At 48.3% G+C, this 19978-nt stretch overlaps 1 protein-coding gene across 2 annotated transcripts in view; it reads right to left on the minus strand.

Annotated features, from left to right (window-relative positions):
• NR3C1 (nuclear receptor subfamily 3 group C member 1) overlaps positions 1-19887 on the minus strand; it is a 59971-nt gene extending 40084 nt beyond the window's left edge. Inside the window, exons 1-2 of one of the 2 annotated variants that reach the window (XM_031055170.1) lie at positions 19737-19887; positions 17792-18980 (exon numbers count right to left, since the gene is read on the minus strand). In XM_031055170.1, the coding sequence (XP_030911030.1) occupies positions 17792-18966 (1175 nt within the window). In that variant the 5' untranslated portion in view covers positions 18967-18980; positions 19737-19887. Of the gene's footprint in view, positions 1-17791; positions 18981-19736 lie in introns of those variants that run through there. The other variant, XM_005418827.3, reaches the window with a different exon arrangement.
• Positions 19888-19978: the final 91 nt, after the last annotated feature.

Consider the following 19978-nt stretch of genomic DNA (forward strand, 5'->3'; position numbering starts at 1 on the left):
TTGGAGGGAAAAAGTTTTATCTTTTGTATTTGAAAGGAAATTACCAAGTAAATCTCACGATTAGGTTGAACCTCAAACCATGACCTGGTACTGTTTTTAAGCTTTGTAGAAAAGCTTGAGATATTTTATAGACTTTGATGAAGCAAGGACCAAATTCCACGGCTCAGTGCTAACAGCAGGTGCCAAACCCCAGCTCCATATCCACTGCTCCCAGGGTGCAGGAGGTTCAGGACCAGCCCTGAGGGGAGCACCTGTGGCTCTGTTCACAGCCCTACATGTACGGGCAGGTTTTTTCCAGAAATTCAGTGTATTATGGGAATGTGACGCGCTCAGATGCCTGAAGCCCTGCAGGGACTGCACATGGCAGCCTGGCAGAGGACTCCTCACAGCCTTAACTGCAGCCAGGACTCAGAATAAACCCACGGTTACTGCTCTCCTGCTCAGAACCAGCCTCCTCCTTCCCCCAGCGAGAGCCACCCCAGCAAGAGTGCTGCAAAGTCAGAAATAACCAAATTCATTCCTCCCAGATCACTTTTTCTGCTCGGCATTTTTTAATAACACCACCAAGTAAAAAACAGTTTTATAAATACCACAGGGACTGTCATTTACAGAAAGCAAGGCCTTGAGAAGATCAGAGAAACCACCAAGTAATCTCAGCATGATCATGGAGACGGGAAATGGACTTGATAGGCTTCAAAGTGCTCAAATGGAAATTAATAATGAAGAAAACTATTCAAAATACTCAAAACCAGTTTCCACTAAGTATTATTGATTTCAAAACCAGCCTTTAAATTCAGTCCTGAATTACAACATGAGAAGAAAGTTTTTACACATTTTTTAAAGGTAAACTCCGTCACACCCTTGGTGTATAAAATAAGCATTTTATTTGACATTTATTGGAGGCAACTGGAAAAGAAGGTGGCTCCTATCATCAGCCTTCACTCTCCTGAAAGCCTCTGCTATTCTGATTTCCCGAGGTACAGAATGCGGGGTCTCTCCGTAGACTTTCTCCAGCCTCTCCAGAAGCTCAGAGGACACATCCATGTGCTCCAGCCCAGACTGCCCCTCAGCACTGCACCACGAGCAGGGGCAGCTGCGGCTGTGTGGGGGCAGCTCTGTCACCCCAAGGAGGCAAAACCAGCCCAGGAGCTGCCAGAAACGCAACTGCTATTGCAAAACAGCATTACATGGACAGAGACACCAGATCAGAGGAAGAGATAAAATTAAGCTGGGAAGAGGGTTCTGTGGAATAAGTAAATTAACCCCAAGATCACCTGGGCTGCTGTTTCAGTCCCATTGCCAAGGCACCCTCTGATTTCTTTTTCACCTCAAACTAGAGCCAAGAAGAGAGATGATATCTAAGAGTGCTGTGTAAGAAATGATTACTGTGAAGCTCCCTGCAAAAGCAGATTTACTCCAACACCCAACGATAACGCCTCGGTACATGTAACCCTGCTGAAAGGATGCCCTCACAATCACAGAATCATTTACACTGGAGAAGACCTCCCAGCCCATCGAGCCCAGGCTCTGCCTGATCCCCACCCTGTCCCCAGCCCAGAGCACTGAGTGCCACCTCCAGCCCTTCCTGGGGCACCTCCAGGGATGGGCACCCCAAACCTCCCCGGGCAGCCCCCTCTAAACCTGCCCATACCTTATCCCAGGCTGAAGAACCCACGAGCTGGAGGAATAATGCACACATTGTGTTGGTGCCCTTGAAAAAATCCTCCTCAGGTCAAAGAAGGAGCCACAGCCACGAGCCTCGATTCACGTGCTGAGGCTTTCCCAGCAGAGGGATTTTGTTTTGGAGTTTCTGAGCACATTTTGAGGGGAGAAGGAAAGGGATGCGGGAAAGGAAGCAAATTTCCTGGCAGGTCTTTAGTATAATAACCAGCAGAAAGATCAATTACAGGCATGCATTCAGTCTAATTATTCTCCAGCTTACAGCACAGACATTTTTAACTGCACATGACAGAAATGCGATCACTCAAATATTGGATGAAAACCAGTCACAGTGGTGAAAGACACCAGGGCACTGTGGCCAGGTATGTCCCAGGGTGCTTCAGGTCATGTTCTGAGTTGCCTTCTCCACCCTGGAGTTCAAAGCATGCAGAAAACATCCTTGTGGAAGGGGATTTTCCAAGCAGAGGAAAACCTCAGCCTCAGGGACACAGCCCATGGTCAGGGCACTGCCCCTCGAGGGCTCTGTGTGCCCCAACACCTCTCTGGGGGCAAGCACAGCTGCCACAGACAATGCAGGCCTGAGCCAGGGAGAGAAATTCAGTACTGAACTGCCCCACAAAGACAGGGGAAAAAAGAGATGAATTTCAAGCCTGGTCACTTCCCATCCCAGTGAGTGTTCCTCGAGGGCTTCTGTGCAAACTCAAAAGTTTCCTCCCAAATTGCCCAAGCCCCAATATCTGAGGAGCTCCCTCCCTAATTTCAATATTTAGGCCAGGAAAGCAATTTAATTGGAGGAAAAAAAGTTTTATTTTTTGTGTTTGAAAGGAAAGGAAATGACCAAGCAAACAGGCATTCTTCTGGGGCTGAAAGCAAGTCCCGAGCTGCCGGCTGCCAGGGCCAGCTGGCCAGCAGCCCATGTACAGTACGTGTTTACTTGTTGTCTAACCACTGATAACTCCAGAGTGCATCCACGGGTCCAAAAGAGAACCGAGTTTTCTGGTCAGAGTGGAAGGAAGAACAAAGCAGACAACAATAAAAATATTCACTGCTGATGGCTACTACACTCACTTCTGAGTATATACACAGATTAAAGAGCCCAGTGTCAAATTAAAACTCTTATGTATCAAACCAGCAAGAGCATTTAGATACAAGCAGGAATTATACTATTATAGAGAAATAATGCTGCTGTGTACATGCCCCCCTTGTAGAACTCCAGCTCTCAGGATTCCCTGCTCCTCGAGCAAGCACAAGTACAGAGCACATGCAAACCTGAAGCAGACACACAACACAGATGTTTGCTTCTTTCTAAGAGCTCTCAGTTATTTAAGACTAAGCTTAATCTTGTGATTCAAGTGAAAAACCCTGCTGATGGGTGCTGGCAAACATTCCACAAGCCAAGTCCTGCAGTGCACACAGAACACTGCCACAGCACCTTTATTTAGGAGTCACAGCGCTGATGGCCAGGTCCCAGCCTCACCAGCCACGTGCCAGGGGAGCTGGAGCCTTGGCACGGCTTTGGCAAGTGCCTCTGACCCACAAACAGGGAGCAGTGGCCTTTCCAAGCACTTTCTCCTCTCTTGCAGTCATACAGAGCATGAAACTTTGGGCTGAGCCCCTTGCTGACCCTGAGCACTGCAGGAGTGGCTGCTGCCAATCCCACCCTGAGCAGCAGCCCTGGGAGCTGCCTGGACAGCAGGGGCTGTGCCAGCAGCACCCACCCTGGCACAATGAGCTCTGCCATCAGCACCCATCCTGGCAGGCTGAGCTGAACATCAGTTCACTGCACAGCCCCAGCCCAGGCACACAGATCCTGCTGCTGGCCAACCTGAAGGGCTCCGTGGGTGTGTGGCGACAGGGAGAGGGTGCCTGATCCCAAACAGGGAGAAGGTGCCTGATCCCAGGCAGGGAGAGGGTGCCTGATCCCAAACAGGGAGAAGGTGCCTGAACCCAGGTGCTGCTGGGCTGGATCTGCAGCTGCACGTCAGCCTCAGCTAATCCTGCTCTGTGATTCCAGAGGCACAGGCTGCAGCAGAGCTGATAAGGAGCCGGCAGGGGAGCGTGGCTGAGCTCTCCCCTGCCTTTACGTGGACAGTTACAAAACCCCTGGTTTGTTAAGTAAAAGACTTGGTCCTCGACCATCTCTCACAGCCAGACACTCTAATCTTGTCCCACAGGCTGGGACTGACCAACAGCCTTCAGCCCTGTGACTCAAAGTGTTTGTCTGACATTTGCATGTCTACCCCGAGACCAAACCGGCACGCTACTTCTCTAAAAATATTAAACATCAAATACAGACCTGCTACATGTGCCTTCTAATCTAAGTAGATACCTAAGTAGATATCTAAGTAAATACAAGTTTCATAACAGAAAATTTAAAATTTGCATATGGTAAGAGATACAATCACAGCTGGTGATTTAGCAGAAAAAGGCATCACTAGGGTGAAGAAGCAGTTTTCATCGGGCAAAAGGCTTCACCAAGCGAATTCCAACATACCTGTCCTGCCAAATGCAAACCCAGACACTGCTTATTTATCAAAGGCAATTGCAAAACCCAGATTGGCCGGCCTGAAAACTGAAATTTGGACTAGCAAAAGGTTACTTAGAAGGAGACAAAAGGTGCTTTCCTTTTTCACACAGGCCTGGGGAAAGGCTTTAAACTGACAGAGGGAAGGGTTGGATGGGATTTTGGGTGAGGCCCTGGCACAGGGTGCCCAGAGCAGCTCTGGCTGCCCCTGGAAGAGCCCAAGGCCAGGCTGGACAGGGCTGGGAACAGCCTGGGACAGTGGAAGGTGGCACTGGATGCGCTTTAAGGTCCTTTCCAACCCAAGCCATTCCATGATCCTGTCTTCACCGTGGCAGCAACAATAAAAAAGAAAGTAGAGACTTCACCAACTCAGGGGTCCAAAATAAAAGGTGAATGTGTCAGTGCTGGAGTGCTACAAAATCATCATCAAATATTTGACTCTACTTTTTGAGATGAAGGATGGTAACAGACACAGCCCCTCCCCAGACAGCAGCAGCTTGATGAGCGTGATGCTGCAAAGGCATTAATAAGGGCAGGTGACAGCTCAGACACCTGCAGAAAGAGGAAAGGAATAACGTTCTGCAGATCTTCCGTGCACGGAAAGTAACGGCAACAAACCAACAGGTTTGGCTTGAACAGGTCCAAAGAGTCCAAAGAAACTCAAGAGCTCGGGCCAAGAGACCGGCTGTGAGAAGGAGCATCTCAGGTAGTCCAGGGCAGTGAGAACAGTGGAACTGCTCTTCCTTGGGAAACTGCTCCAGTGTGCAGCGACACAGCTCTGCTCTTCCACTTCGCTGCACCAACTGTGGCATCCTACAGCAAGGACACCACTGCCCAAAGATTGACTTAAAGCAAAAAAACACTGCTTGGGAAGTGATCTGAAAGGCTTCCTGAGCTCCTGAAACACGAGAGCACAGCAACGTGCCCTGGAGCAGAGCAGCAGCCATGGAGGATGGAGCCATTAGCTGCTCCCAGCCTGGTCTCACTCATGGGCTCAGAAAGGTCTCCAAAGCACAGGCTGGAGAAGCCAGTGATTGTCATTTTAACACAACGCCTCCCAGGCAGCGTCTCACCGCCAGCTTGTTTGTATTACTGCTAATTTTCACATGTTGTGTGAGGCTCAGTCCAAGCAATTAATGCTCTGCAGTATCTGCACGATGACTTTCTACTGGAAAGAATTAGAAACCCCCTCAGGGCAGAAATAGGCAAAGGATTCCCAACACCATTCCCCGCTCCGGCATCGAGAACAGCTTTATTCACTGAAACTACAATTCTGGGAAAACTGTTGAGATTCATCATCACCCTGGGAAATGTACAGCAGAAACACAATGTACTGCACACACGGAGTGTCTGAGGAGGGATCTGCGCCCTGGCATCCTCCAGCCCTGCCCTGCAGACCCCAGGCACAGCCAAAGCAGGGGCAGCTCCTCCCTGCAGCCCCAGTTCTCACCTTGAAACCCTCTGGATTTAATCACTCTCAAACCAGGTGTCTGAGGTACCACAGCACATTGGTAACACAGCAACAACACACATAATCACCTTCCCCGGGAAAGAATGATTAGAGAGGGGAGAGCACCGAGCTCTATCCTTGGCAGTTAGAAAATAAAGAAAAATAAACTGCTGGAATGGCTAGAACATGGTCAAGTTCTTGTTTTTCTTGAACAATTAAAGTTCTTTCTTGCTGTGTTTGTAGAAAATACTTTGAAAGTTCACATTTCAGTTACAAATTTGTATTGATTCTATTAAATTGATATTCATTCTATTCACTACAATCTCCCTGCAGTTAAACTAGCAAAAAAAAAAAGATTTTTGCCAAACTGGGGCCTGGCTGCTTTTGGTGGCACATCCGTGGCAGCAGCACAGGAGTGAAAAGAACATTCCTCAGAGCTGGTACAGCAATCCAAAGTGTGTGGGGACAACAGGGACAGCCAGGGAAACTACTGACAGCAATATGTGTGACAGAGTAACCCATCTTTATAACAGAAGATTTTAATTTCCTAGATGTCTCTGGAACGATGACTACAGCATGGAAGAAGTGAAGGATGGCTTTCAAGCCCTTAGGAATTTTCCCAGGCAGCATCTGGCAGAGGCTGTTTCCTATAATCACCTTGATTTATCTGAAACTTTAAAGACAAAATGAAGTACAGAATTTAACACACGGGGTGGGGGGAATACACAAACATGTGAATATCCCAACATCAGAAATGAGGAAAGGAAAAAGCGTTGTGCAGGAAGACATCACCACAACCACCCTGGATTTGCCACTGTCCCCCTCCATTTTGGCTGCTTATCTGGTGGCATCTGGGGACCATTTCTAAAGCACTGGAGCCAAACCCATCCAGAGGAAGTGTTCTGGGAGCAGTCAGGAGGGAAGGGGCAGTGCTGGGATGGCAGCACAGCCACAGCTGCTCCTCCATCCTCCCTGGTGACAAACACCCTCATCCACCTGCACACTGAGCTAAGGGTGTCCCCAGAGGATCAGTGACAACCCAACCCCTTCCCGAGCGCCAGCTGCCAGCTCGGAGCTCCATCCTGTGCAGGCAATGCACAGATAATATTCCCCAGGCTCACAGCCCTGCATTTCCAGCTGCAGCTCCCTCTGCTTGGCTCTGTGCTCACAGAGCTTTCCAGCCTGGCACCCAGCACCCAAAACAGCCCAGGATCAGCCAGCCCAGAGCCCTCTATGCATGTTCCCTCCCCAGCCCAGCTCTGACCCACAGGGAACCACTCCTCAGCCTCACCAGGCACCCCAAATCCTGCCCCATTGCCCAGCCCATAAAGAACTGCTCTCCCAGTTCCATGACAGCCTGGGGGGTGTTGGGCTGGTTCTTTCTTTTGAAATGGCCTCTGGCAAGGAATCATGTCAAAGTTTTAAGGAAGGAGAAAAAGCAATTCCAGTCGATTCAGGTGGGCTGGATTTTCAGCTCATCCACATCCTCAGAGCAGCCCAGGGCACTGATGTGAATATCCCAGTATCAGAAATGATGTGTTCCTCCCAGGAGCAAGGACAGCTCTTTCGCAAGAGCCTCCGCGTGCTCAGTGACCTTACAGGTTTACAGGCTGCCCTGTGCCAAGGGCCAGAGCTGGGCTCCCAAGCCACACTGCTGCAGCTCCTGGGCAGCTGCAGGTGCTCCATCACGGTGCTGGTTCCCTGCTGACATCATCTTTGAGGGCTGGCAGCTCCTCCAGGCCTGCTGGGCAAAGCCACCCGGCCCAGGGGATGGCTGGCACTGCACGGATCCCACAGAGCTCTCCCTGCCCAGGCTGAAGGGGCTCAGACCCTGTGCCAGCAGCCCCACTGGGCTCCAGCCATCCCCTCCCTCCCACCTCCCACCTGCCCGGGCTTGCAGAGCTGCCTGCCAGGTAAAAACAGGATGGTTTGGAAGTTTTTGATAAAATCTGGAATGGCAAGTTTTGCTATTCCCATGAATTTTAGGGCTTCCCTTGTTAGCCCTGTTTAATTCTGAAATTAGGACAGTTTTAAGATGTCCACGCCTTGAAACGCCGCATGCAGGAAGCCAGTGCTGGTAGCACTTACGAATACTTGGAAAGATTCAGAGAGCTGAATGCTGCATTTCCTTTAAAGCTCTTCCTCGGTTCCGAGGCTGGGGTCAGCCAGGAATAGAAACCCAGTCACTTCCTCCTCCCCACTGGTATGCCTGAGCCTCAGCCGGGCTTTGATCTGCCACACAGAACAAGCTCAGCCACTAAAATAAGTGGACTCAGAAACCTCCAGATTGTTATTTAATAAAATATCAGATGTCCCAACCTCTAACGTGTTAAAAGAGTCTTTAAAGATTTATCTTTAAAGTGATAAAATAAGTCCAAGCTCATTTGTCAAACCAGTTGCTCTGGTTGGAAAGTAGCTGTCAAGTATCCCGATGACTCAGGATGCTGTCGTGCAGGCATCCTAATATTAACTGCTCCCTTCAAGAAGAGCTGAAAAAGGAATGCTCTGCTACTCATAATACAGAATTCCAAGCACTCGGGTTCTTACAACACTTACATTTTAGATGAGGGAGTTTCAGCACTAGATTTTTTATCAAATCATGCACAGAACTTGCAAAGCACCTGGCACTGCATGCGAACAGACTTGTCTTCTCCAGCTACGGAAACCAAGTCAGCACAGAACTCGTTAGATGGGTTTTGTTAAAAAAGAAGGTGTCAGAGAAGCTTCCTTTTCAGTTGAGAAAATGGCAGATGTGCAGGGCTTAGCAGAAACACGTGTCCAGGAAGGGCAGAACTGGTACAGCGACACGAAAACGAAACCAAGGGAACTCACACCAGAGCAGGACTCAGAGCCTGCAGCAGAGAACTTCCCCCACAGCCAGGGGGGCCAAGGGAGCTCTCAAAAGCCTGGGCTGGGCTGGGCCAAAGTAGGTCAGAGAAAAAGCCTTTGCTGAAGTATGGATTAAAGCAGCAGTGCTATTCCAGCTGGGAGAGCCTGTGATCCAGGATCATGGCTGCACTTTGTGCTGCCTCAAACAACAGCATAAATTTAACCTTCCGTTTTCTTTTAAACCTGAAGCTTATCAGGATTGTTTGGTCAAAGCAAATAACCCCAAAAGCATTCCAAGTCTTCCTTTTCCCCCAAGTGGGATTACATAATTTTTTAATCAAAAGGCAAAGAGGTAAGATCATTGGCTACAAACTAATTTTAATTCATGTCTGGAAACCCCAGCAAGGCACAGAAAACAACCTGGCCGTGGCACTCAGTGCTCTGGGTTGCAGACAAGGGGGGATTGAGCACAGCTTGGACTCAATGGCCCAGGAAGGCCTTTCCAACCAAAATGATTCTGTTTGGAAATGACTTTTTAATAAAAGCCAAGTCTGCGAAACCCCAAAGTGACTCCAGTGCCATTAGTGGGGTCACTGCCAATCCTTACCAACAGACAGTACACCCCCCAGTATGCTATTATCTCAATAAATGTGATAAACATGTATTATGTTACTAAAATTAAGGTGTGGAATGAAATTAAATTCCACACATCTTCAGCATCCAAAAACTATTCTGCATACAAAGTTTAAGATTTCTAATTGCTAAAGCTGTTTTAAAAGTCTGTTTTCAGATACAACTGTTTTTCTTCTATTGGCTAATGCTCTAATCTAGTCCATGTTTTAAGAGTCCTTTATAAAAAAAAGTCTAATTATACCTACATCGCCCTCATATGGGGCAGCACAATTGATTTGGGAGCAATTCATAGGGAACACAAGAGTAACAGAAATTCAACAGGCAAAATAAACCATCAAAGGTCCTGGTAGCAAAAGTAACCCACAGGAAAAAAATACAAGAGAGAAAACAACAGCCGGGTAGTAGGAAACTGAAATCGACATGCAAACTGAAATCCACATGAAACTATCAAGTCTGTCAGTTCTTTTCTTTATTTAGTTTTGGTTTTTGTTTTTGAAGTTGACAAGCCTGAACTGCGTTCTTGCACAACAAATCCACACATGTGCATGCGGAACGTGCATGTTTTCAGCATGGATTTATTCAAAACCTTGCTGATGGCTTTAGGAAGTTTTTGCTTCACAAAGGTAACAGAAACTCTTAGGGGAGGGGAAAAAATAAGCAAGAGAAAAAAATATATGGGTACACAGCAATGGATAGCATGCCTGCGGATAGGTGTGCTGGTTTAAAATACATCATTGTGAATTGACAGCATCTGACCAACTGAAAAGCTGCTGAAATCCCAAATAAAATGCCACATTTAATACATTACAGCAGTACTGACACCTCCCTCACCCTTCATTTTTAAGTGCTGCAAAACCAGCTCCCCCTGCCCATCCAGCCCCCCAAAAGCCCCCGAGCCCCTGCTCTCCCAGCCCAGTAAAGCCCCCGAGCCCCTGCTCTCCCAGCCCAGCCCGGTGGCCCCGCGGTGTCGGAGGCCCTCCTGCAGCCTGGCCCTGGCACAGCTCCCCGGCCACACTGAGCCCTCCCAGACCCTGTTACTACATCCCTCCACACCTCGGAGCAGGTTCTCCGAGCCCTGACAGCAAAAATAAACCACATCAGCTGCTGGTTTGTGTCACAGATTCCAGACTCCTGGCTCAGGGCACAGTGGACCTGCTGGAGCTTGGCAACAGAAGTCCCTGAGAACCCCCAAAGCCCAAGTGGGGCTCTCAGAGCAGGCTGGGAGGGCAGGGGAAGGCAAGGGGACACCACACAGGCTGAAGCCCAAAGCAAGGCCAGGTGCACACACAGCCCAAGCAGCCCTGTCCTTCCCAATGCCAGCTGGGAAGGAAGAGATCCACGGAAACCCTCCCCGTCACACCCAGTTCACACAGCTGGAAAGGGGCTGCGCAAAGCCTGGAGGATTCTGATCTAAGAGCAGAACCTCACTTTGTAACACTCTCACAGAAAGTCTAACCCCAGATATCCTGTTTTGACACCCCTCTCACCGCTGAGATGCAGCCAAGCTGCTGCCCACTGGTGAGCAAAGAGGTCACCCACCTTCCAGCCCCTCTCCTCCACGGGAGCTGCCAGCAGGAACAGGGATTCAGACATTCAGGGACAGGGACAGGGACCAAAACCCCCCACATCACCCCTGCCTGCAAAGTTTCTCGTAAGAAAAGACCGAAGTCCCTGCGGCACCCAGAAATGCACTACAAGGGATCTTCCGGGTAAGGACAATGACAGGACCTTTTCCAGGTTTCTTGGAAAAAAGAAAACCAAGCCAGGGAGCTATGAAATCACTTCCATTATTTGCTTCTAGAATAGATGACACACTTCAATGATACTTCATGATTTGCTCCTCCTTGACTCTACAGTGCATTTCTGGGTTTCTCAAGTAGTATTTTGAGGCAAACTACTCATTTGTGCCCTCATTTCCTTATAAAAAGTCCCATCCTGAGCAATACTTGCTAACTTTAAACTCAGCTACACAAATAAAAGTAATGAGAAATAAGAAGTGTCTGAATAAAGCAAGACAAGAGTAAATGGCGCCCTGCTGCTCACAAGTTTCATATTAAATCTTGTGTGACCGTGGTGCAGAGATTTGATGATCTCCAGCTGCTTTCTGACACACAGTAACTGTACAAACATATTACAAATAGTATGAAGAATGTATTACTGTAAAATCCAATATGAAACTCGTTTTCTTTACTAAATTACAGTAGCAGTGAACTGAATTCAAGAAAGACATGATCATTATTTTAGAATTCCTTCCCCAACAGTACTTTTGCATTTGCAACGTCACAAAAACCAAGATATTTGATCAAAAAGGGCAACTTGTGTATGATATTGCATCCCCACAGAAAGTACCAGCAGTCTGTGGGATATTAACTTCCAAAGTACATCAGGATTGTCATTTCCTAGGAAGATTTAGCATGGACTGGGAGCTCCACACGTAGAGCTGGAGCCTGGAGGTTTAATGGTGACCCACTGGCACTGGCTGGATTGAAAAGGCACTGGGCTGGTACAGAAACATTCTCCACACACCATGTCAGGATGACTTCTGAAGAGCACGATTTCCTCCAGAAATCCAGACAATTGTGGTGATTATTGATTTAAGGCACCAGGATTATAGAACTCTACATGATATCCTGGGTAAGTAACACCGTGTCCTGGAGTCTAAAGCAGGGAGAAATCCTGGCCTCATGTCCATCCCCTGCATTCCAAAGCCCAGCTCCGGGCTCCCTGAGCCCCAGGAGCTGCAGCTGCTCCTCCTGCTCCTGCCAGACACCTCTGGGACACGGAGGTGACACAGCCAGCGGGCCAGGCCACGGGACAGGGAGCAAAACCCTCTCTCAGGGTGGTCTGTAGTTCTGTTTCAAGCAATACAGGCATGGCTTGAGCACAGGGAGACACTGCCTCAGCCAGGGATGGAATCCCAGCAGGAAACACCACAGCAGAGGTCTGGGGAGCTGAGTCAGACCAGGACATGGGAGGCACAGGCACAACACCTTCTTTGGAGTGAAGGTGAGGTAAGGAGGAAAACCCCCAGGTGAGAGACAGTAATTGTGCTGAATTGTCCCCCCAGCCCAACCCTGCACTGCTGGGGACACAGTTACTCACACCCCAGTAAGGACCCGGGTGCTGGACTGGTTACACATGGGGACAGCCCACACCTGCTGCTTCCCCTGCCCACAGGCAGCAAGAGCTGCATGGCCAGAGCCTCCCAGCTGCCCCCAAGGCTGTGGCACCCAGTGCTCCAGCCCAGGGATGGAGCTCACTCCGTGCAGGTGACCCTCTGCTGACATCCCTCTGCAGGTGACAGCAATGCCACGGCCACAATGGTCACACCCTCACAAAGGGGCAAAGAAACAGTCCGTTTTGTGTTTTGTTTTTTTCCCACAGATAGCCCAACAGAGCTGCTCTGGAGTCAGAGCCAAGACAATGAGATGGAATTATTCTTTTTTTGCGTGTGTCATCTATTCCAGCTGTACTGGTTCACTCCTGTCCCAGGGGGACGAGGCCATCCGCTGACAGCATCTGACCAGTATTTCCAGAACCCAGCACAGAGAACAGCATTAACTCCTGCTCTGCGAGGGCCTGGGCTATGTAAGCAAAGGCTGTGCTGTAGAAGGGCATCAATGGATCTCACTCTCCAGGGGCTGTTACAAATGGTTATCAATGGATCTCACACTGCACTGAATCAGCCGGAAAATCCCTGCGATGAGAACAATCATCTGTACATGCAACAGTGCCACACATTAATTCTTCAGTAAATAAGATTAAAATCTGTGTATACTTGAGACTCTGGGAGACAAAGGCTAGGAAACCAAAGAGAGCTTAACCCAAATTGCGTGGGTTGGGTGCACAGCACTCAGCACATCCAAGTGTTCTGCCCAGAAACCACCCTGTTGCACACACACTTGCTCTGTGCCCCTGAGGTCCAAGCTGATCACTTCACAAAGGCACTTCCAGGTTCCTTTCTCTACACCAGAGGTGACGCTCACAGTTATTTTAACATAAACCCAAGGTAATTGCAACTACAGCTCTACAAAGCTTTTCCCATCGCCTGTAACTTGAACTGAAAACAAGCTTTTATTGGGATGTTGTTTTCCCCCAGACTGATGCCATGGGGACTGTTTGCAGAATGCACACATGACACTACAGCAGCACCTCGGGGTGGGACAGCAGCTCGGGCTGGCTTCAATCACCCCAAAAATGAATGCCAGTCCAAAGAGGACTTGGGAACCTTTTACAGTGCAGAAATAATTCCAGTTTGCAGTTACATATACACACAGAATATGCACCACTTGTTCACTTCCAAAATGAGCAGCTATAAGGGAAGAAGGGAAATTTGCTTCCCCCAAGATAAATTGCTCTCACTGTGAAAGTAATCTTTAGCATGGTAAATATACAATGTAGGAGTTGGATAATACCTGTATTTCACATTTCTGGGAAGATTCGTGAGTAGGACTCACTCAACCACAGCTTTGCCTGGCAGAAGGAGAGTACAAGGAGTTTAACCATGGAGACAAATTTTTTAAAAAATTGTATGGACAACAAAAAAAATAAGTTGCTTTATAAGCCAGAATTATGTTTAAAATAGACACAATTGTCAGGAGAAATAAATTTGCAGAAGTTAACCATTTGGACTGGACTTAGAGCAACCTCCTTGGCTATGAGCTCGATGGAAGGATCAGCCAAAACTGGGAAAAATGGATTACATCTCACATGACCCCTCATTTATCTAGTTACCTTTCCACAGCGCCTTAGAGCACATTCTGCAGGACATTCCTGATTCACCCCTTTCTGCCAAAACAGCTGGATTTTTCACCATGTACTTCCAGAGTCAAACCCCCAAGTACAGTATTGCATTAAGCTGACAAATCACAACGCAGCCTGCTGGAACCCCGAGCACTCCAAATACCGTGCCTGGGTTTTCTATCAAAGCAGAATGATGAAAAGAGCCCCGATTGCGGATGTCCCATACATTATCCTGTGCTGAGTCAGGCAGCACTGAGAGCTCTGCAGCCAGCCCTGCCAAGCCACCGGCCTTGGCCAGCAGCCGAGGGAAACAAAGCGGCAAGACAAACGGACAACTGACCTTTACCACTGCTGGCAAACAAGCCCTTCCTTCCCCTTCCTTCCCACAGCACCTGAGCCCAAGAAGAATCCCAGTTACAGAGCCAAGGGTAGAAGGGCAGAAGGGTAACTTCTGGAAGCAAGGCTCTGGACTGGGACCGACCAGCGAAACTTTTCCTCCTTCCAGACTCTCCTCCTCTTTAATGGCTTCTCTCAGCTCTTGCCCTTTCTTAAACTTCCTTAATGATCCTTATCCCCCACAAGCTTAAGTACTAGGAATGATTTCAACTGTAATAAGAGAAGCCATAACACTGCCAGTGGGGCCCAGTTTCTGTGAATTCTGGCTGTGGGAGCAAACCCTGCATTGCTGGGCTGGTTCTCAGCATCCTTCACTCCCCCCACAACAAGCCACATCTCCAGGAAGTCAGAGCAATAGGAGCTGAGCGAAGGATTTAATGTATATACCATGCAACAGCCCCACGAGTGTGTGTTGCTAAAACCATCTCCTTGAAATGGAACGGTTTTCCCTGGGTTTGTGTAATAAATCACAGCAACATCCCATCCCAGACGGACGCCAGCAAACCCTCCAGATCCTCAGAGAAGCGCTGCAGCACGATCTGCTCCTCTTCCAGCTGCTGTCTCTGCCATTGAGGACAATCTAAGGTAAAATGTCTGTTATCCTACTTCTTCCTCCCTTTTATTCTGTCCACCCTCTTCATGGATTACGTTTGCTCAGAGGGGAGACCCTGAGGGACCCCAGACAAAGCTGTCCTGCTGGCCAGAGCCTCCCTGCTGCTCAGACCTGGACTCAGAGGAGCTGCAGCTCAGAGCTTCAGCAGCTCAGCACAAGCCCCAGCTGGCTCTTCCACTGACAGCTGCCTATTGATTATTGCCAATTCATTCCCATCAATCAAATTCCTGAAGTTTGCATTCTGCTCGTTAACTTCTGGATCCCTCCTGCAGTTCACTGCAATTGATTGGTTTTCTTGGGCCTGATCATCACTTGTCTCATTAAAGCCAGCATGCTGGGCTACCTGGAGGAGCAAAACCACTCAGAAATGGCATGACATCAATTCTAGCCTGAGTGGATAGAAAACAACATTCCAGGTTTCCCACTAAACAGGCAGATTAAATACAACCTGAACACCAGGGCTGAACTGCAGCTTTTCTTCCCCTATGTTCAGTCCACAATTAATATGTTATTAGTAGACAAATAATTCTACAAACACCAAAAAGTATTTCCTCCTGGAAACTGAAGCTTCTCAAAATCCCAGCCTCCACCTCTCACATTTAGTACCTAAAAAAAACCAGACCACGGGAACCTGGCAAGAGAGTCTTTCCTTTGTTTCTAAAACAAATGCCAATTTTGTTAAGTCTTCTGCAAGAAAAACAAACAAATCCACAATACATCACCTTAAACTAACCCAGTTTAGACCAAATACTTCTGGCAAAGTTCAAGAAGAAAAAAAATTCCTGCTTCAAACCCAAGGCTCATTAATACCTCAAACACTGTAAAAGGAAGATGGACTTGCCTGAATGTTATAGAACAAAAATAATAAAGCAAACCCAAACAATGCTGTTTTTAGAAATGGACTTCGTAGTTGAAGTGTATAAAAATCCTTGGGAAGTAAGAACAGCTTCCACAAACTTGTGAATAATGCATTTTTATGCAAAGCTCAGCTAGGAGCCACCTCGAAATTCTTTACACATTCCATAAAGAAAAAAAACCAAAACATTATCTTACAGCAAAAAGGAAGCAATAAAATGTAAGATGACCTTGCAGGAAGCAAGAACGTCAATGCTGAAGCCCCAGCATGGATAACCCTGGGCAGTGGAGGAGGCAGCTGCTGCTGGGATGCTCCAGGACCATCCTTGCACTGTCCCAGGCACTGCCAGCCCTGCCCCAAACTGCTCCAGAGCGCCCAAAACATCTCCCCCTGCCCGCCCGCTGCCTCCAGGACAGCTGTGCCACGAGCACAGCCCAGAGCAGCTGCCCATCCCTCCAGGATCACACACAGGACACACCAGCCACCCCAGCGCACGGGGCTCTGCACAGCACAGCCGGGCAGCACCTCCTCGGAATTACCCTCCAAAGTGACATTTCCATCACCTCGCGGCAATCTGCTTATTTCAACTGTCCCCGAAAGCCTCCTCCCCAGTGCAGAGACATTTCTTGCTTTGACACAAAGTTTATGATTATCATTAAGATACAGTGAGAACAGAGGAAATAAACTCAAAAAAACGTCCGCAAAACAAACTGAACACAACACAGAATTGGACAAATTATGCAAAAAGGTTAGCACAAAGCATTTCTAGTCTGTTGAAATAAATGGTGAGACACGCTCAATATTCACGTATCAAGGTGGAGTCTAGCCACAGATTTCGATTTTCTTTTCTGGATCTCTTACATTAGAAATTTAAACACTTTAAAGAAAAAAAAACCTTTAAACACTCCAAAGAAAAAAGAAAACATTTACAACAGAAATCAAAATCTATGAAAGAAACTGAGAACGAAAGCAAGCTAAAAGTTATCTTCCTGAAACAAAGAAGGAATCCTCGCACACTTCATTCCAGCCATGAGAAAATGGAGCAAATACCGTGCAGGGAGAGCCCCGGGACTGGCGGGAACACCCTGGGGATCCAATTGTCAGCAGAGCAGTAAAACCCAGAATGTTAAACCAGATCCTTCATTGAAAGCCTACAAATGCCAGGTTTCTGTATAGGCACTTGCAGGGCCATTTTCTAACAGGCTCCACAAATCCCTCTCTTCTGTGGAGGCCACACGCTGCTCGTGCAAGGAGTTGTTGAGCACAAAGCAGCTGAGGGAGACACACAGCTGGCTGTTCCCCTGGAGCCAGAACAATTCCAGAGCTCTCCCAAAACCGTCCCAGAGCTGCACCTCTGCACTACTCCAGGAAACACACCCACCAAGGCACTGGCCACAGGTAGGACCCAGCTCTCCACACCCCCTCCGGCCGTTCTACCTGCAGTTAAATTCCAGGTATGTTTAAGCCCGACTGCAAATACTCTTATCTCTTTAAAGGCAGTTATTGAACAAGCTGCTGAGTATTTCCCACTCGGAATCTTCTTGTCCATGTAAGGTAAATGCGATACCGAGCACAGCGAAAACTCGAGTTCAGCTTAAATGTAATTCTAGAAATTTACCCAGCAACCAAGTTATTTTTGTGCATAACATTTAAGTAATGCTACGAAGGAAAAAAAGCCCACAGTGATTGATCCTCTAACCCCTGGGAACGAAGGAGCTTTTGTATACATTTAAATACTTCCTCCCATAGTGCCTGTGTATGGATCCTGCTACCACATACTCGATTCTCCCTCTAGGCTGTATCTTGGAAGTTTTATTTTTATTTATTTACTTTTTAGACCATGCCAGCTCCCCTCAAGTTTTCTTCCCTTTAATACCAATAATTGAGTAGTTGCTTAAAGCTGATGTTGTACTGTGGGATAAACTCCCCAGTGATGTCTGATCATCCACACATACCAAATGGAAAAGGAAAAAAAAAGGAAAAACAGCCCAGGCAACAAACCAGCATGCATGGAGCTTGCTAAACACACTTGTAGCGTTTTAATAAAGAGCAACACAAACTAATTACCTTGAATAGCCATTAGAGAAAGCAGGTCTGCCAGAGAGGTTGAGCGTTCCCAGTGGAGCCAATGCCTCGTCCCCCGATCCCTGGCACCTATTCCAATTTTCTGACCCGGCAGGAAGAGATGGAATGATACTAAAAATTGGTTTCTGATCCTGCTGCTGAGAGAGCGATGCAGTATTTAAATCATAGTGGTACATCTGTCCCCCAGAGGTGCTGACACCGTGGATGGAGATGGCCGAGACTTTCGTACCCAGCAGGTTCGACCCGGAGAAGCTGGCCTGGCAGTAAAGCGGGCCCATGTTTTCCTGCTTGATGCCGGGAGTACACAGTTCAATGAAGTCTTCCTTTTCTGTTTTCACTTGAGGCATTGGCATTTTGGAACTGGGTAAAAGGTCACCACGGTCATTAATTTTAGGTTTAGTGTCAGATAAAAGAGGAGGCTTGCAGTCTTCGCCGAGACTTCCTTCCAGGAGAAAGGCGTCGTCCGCGGATATGGGGGAGAGCAAGCCGCCGTCATCGAGCAACGGGTCCAGCCGCCACGGGCTCCCGTTGGGCTCCTTGCCCGGCGACACCGGCGGCAATTCCAAATCCTGGAGGATATCCAGGGTGCTTTGGTCTTCAGAGAACAACTTCAAGTTGCCACCATTCGAGCCCACCTGGCCTTGGACCGCAGCTCCCGACTCCGCGGGGACGCTGCGCCCGGCCATGCCTGGGAAATCTGGCTCGAGCCGCACCTCAGAAGACGCGGTTCCCTTGGCGTCCTCGGCCAGGCTCGAGGACTTGTTCAAGCTCGCAATACTTTCCTCCAGGAGCCTGAAGTCCGTGTCTCCAGAAGAGATGCCAATTTGGCCCTGGTGCGAAAATCCAAGGTCGTTTCCCATCACTTTTGTGTCTGTTTCACCCATGTACAGTCCCATCGAGAGCGACACTGCCTTGGAAAGGTCTGGCTGAGGCACATTGTTTCCTAATCCTTTTGGAAAGTCAGCCAAAGCAGGTTGCTGACTGGAATCTGACTGAGAAGATGCAGGGAGAGGAGATGTAGACACAGGGGCTTGGACAGTAGCTCCACCCCTGAAGGGTGGATGGAAGTCCATCACGATCCCTCCTTTGGTACTGATGAGTGCATTTTTCCTGGTTTCATCTTGATCCAACGGGTTAAGCAATTCTTTGGAATCCATTACTTTACCATTAACTATAAAAAGATGAGAAGCAGTCAAAATCAGCACAGCAAGGACACATTAATAAAAGCTTTAAAATGAAAAGTCTAAATCCTTCGCCTGGCAAACCTGGCTCAGCTGCTCTGAGAGCGAGGGCACGGCACACCACGCTCTGGGCTGACACGTGCCATGTCTCTTAGACACACTGCACTTGTTTTCAGGGGGTTTTAGGTTTTGGTTTCTGTCTAGTGAGGAGGAACTATTTATTTTAAAGCTTTGCTAAACCTGGAGGAAGGGGTAAGCCTGCCTGCACACAACTCGGAATCAAGCCACAGCATGTGACATCTGGGCACACACTCTCCAGCTCTGTCACCCCTCCCAGCACTAAGGAAAAGTACGAATTGTTAAAGGACTCAGTTTATAAATTTTGCCAGGTAAATTTCTCTGATATTTAACGACACCTTGAGCAGGGGAAAAGGACATTTGCCACCTTTCCAAGTCAGCTCTCCCCTCACAGAGCAGGTCCGGAGCTCCCAGAGGCAACACCTCCGTGGTTTGGCATTCCCCAGGACTCGACCTCCCCACCACAAAACACAGCGTTTGCCACCTTTGCACGGGTTCCGTCTTAAAATGAAACCCACCCATCTCGCAGTAAACCCCGCATAATTCTTTAAATACATCTCAAATTTGTAAATAAAATCTAGCTAAAAATAAAGCAGGATTTTTATTAGCTTCCAGCACTCTACCCGTTCACGGCTACTCTCCAAACACCCCCGACACTGAAAACAAACCTCGTAAGTTTCAGATGTTTGTATTTGCTACACGGTTGTTTTTTTGTTTTTTTTTTTTTTTTCAGCGGAGAGCATAAATATTTGGAGAAATACTGTAAATTCTTCGGCCAACTTCCGACACGGTGTCCGGCCTTCCCCCGGCAGCGCCCAGCCCGCACTGCCGCAGTCCGGGGGGCACTGCCAGCCTGTCCCCTCCCGCCGGGCACGGGGCACCGCCACAGCCCCGGCCCCGCCGCTATTTC

The sequence above is a fragment of the Geospiza fortis genome, unplaced genomic scaffold, assembly GCF_000277835.1.
Source record: "Geospiza fortis unplaced genomic scaffold, GeoFor_1.0 scaffold55, whole genome shotgun sequence".
NCBI classification, from domain to species: domain Eukaryota; kingdom Metazoa; phylum Chordata; class Aves; order Passeriformes; family Thraupidae; genus Geospiza; species Geospiza fortis.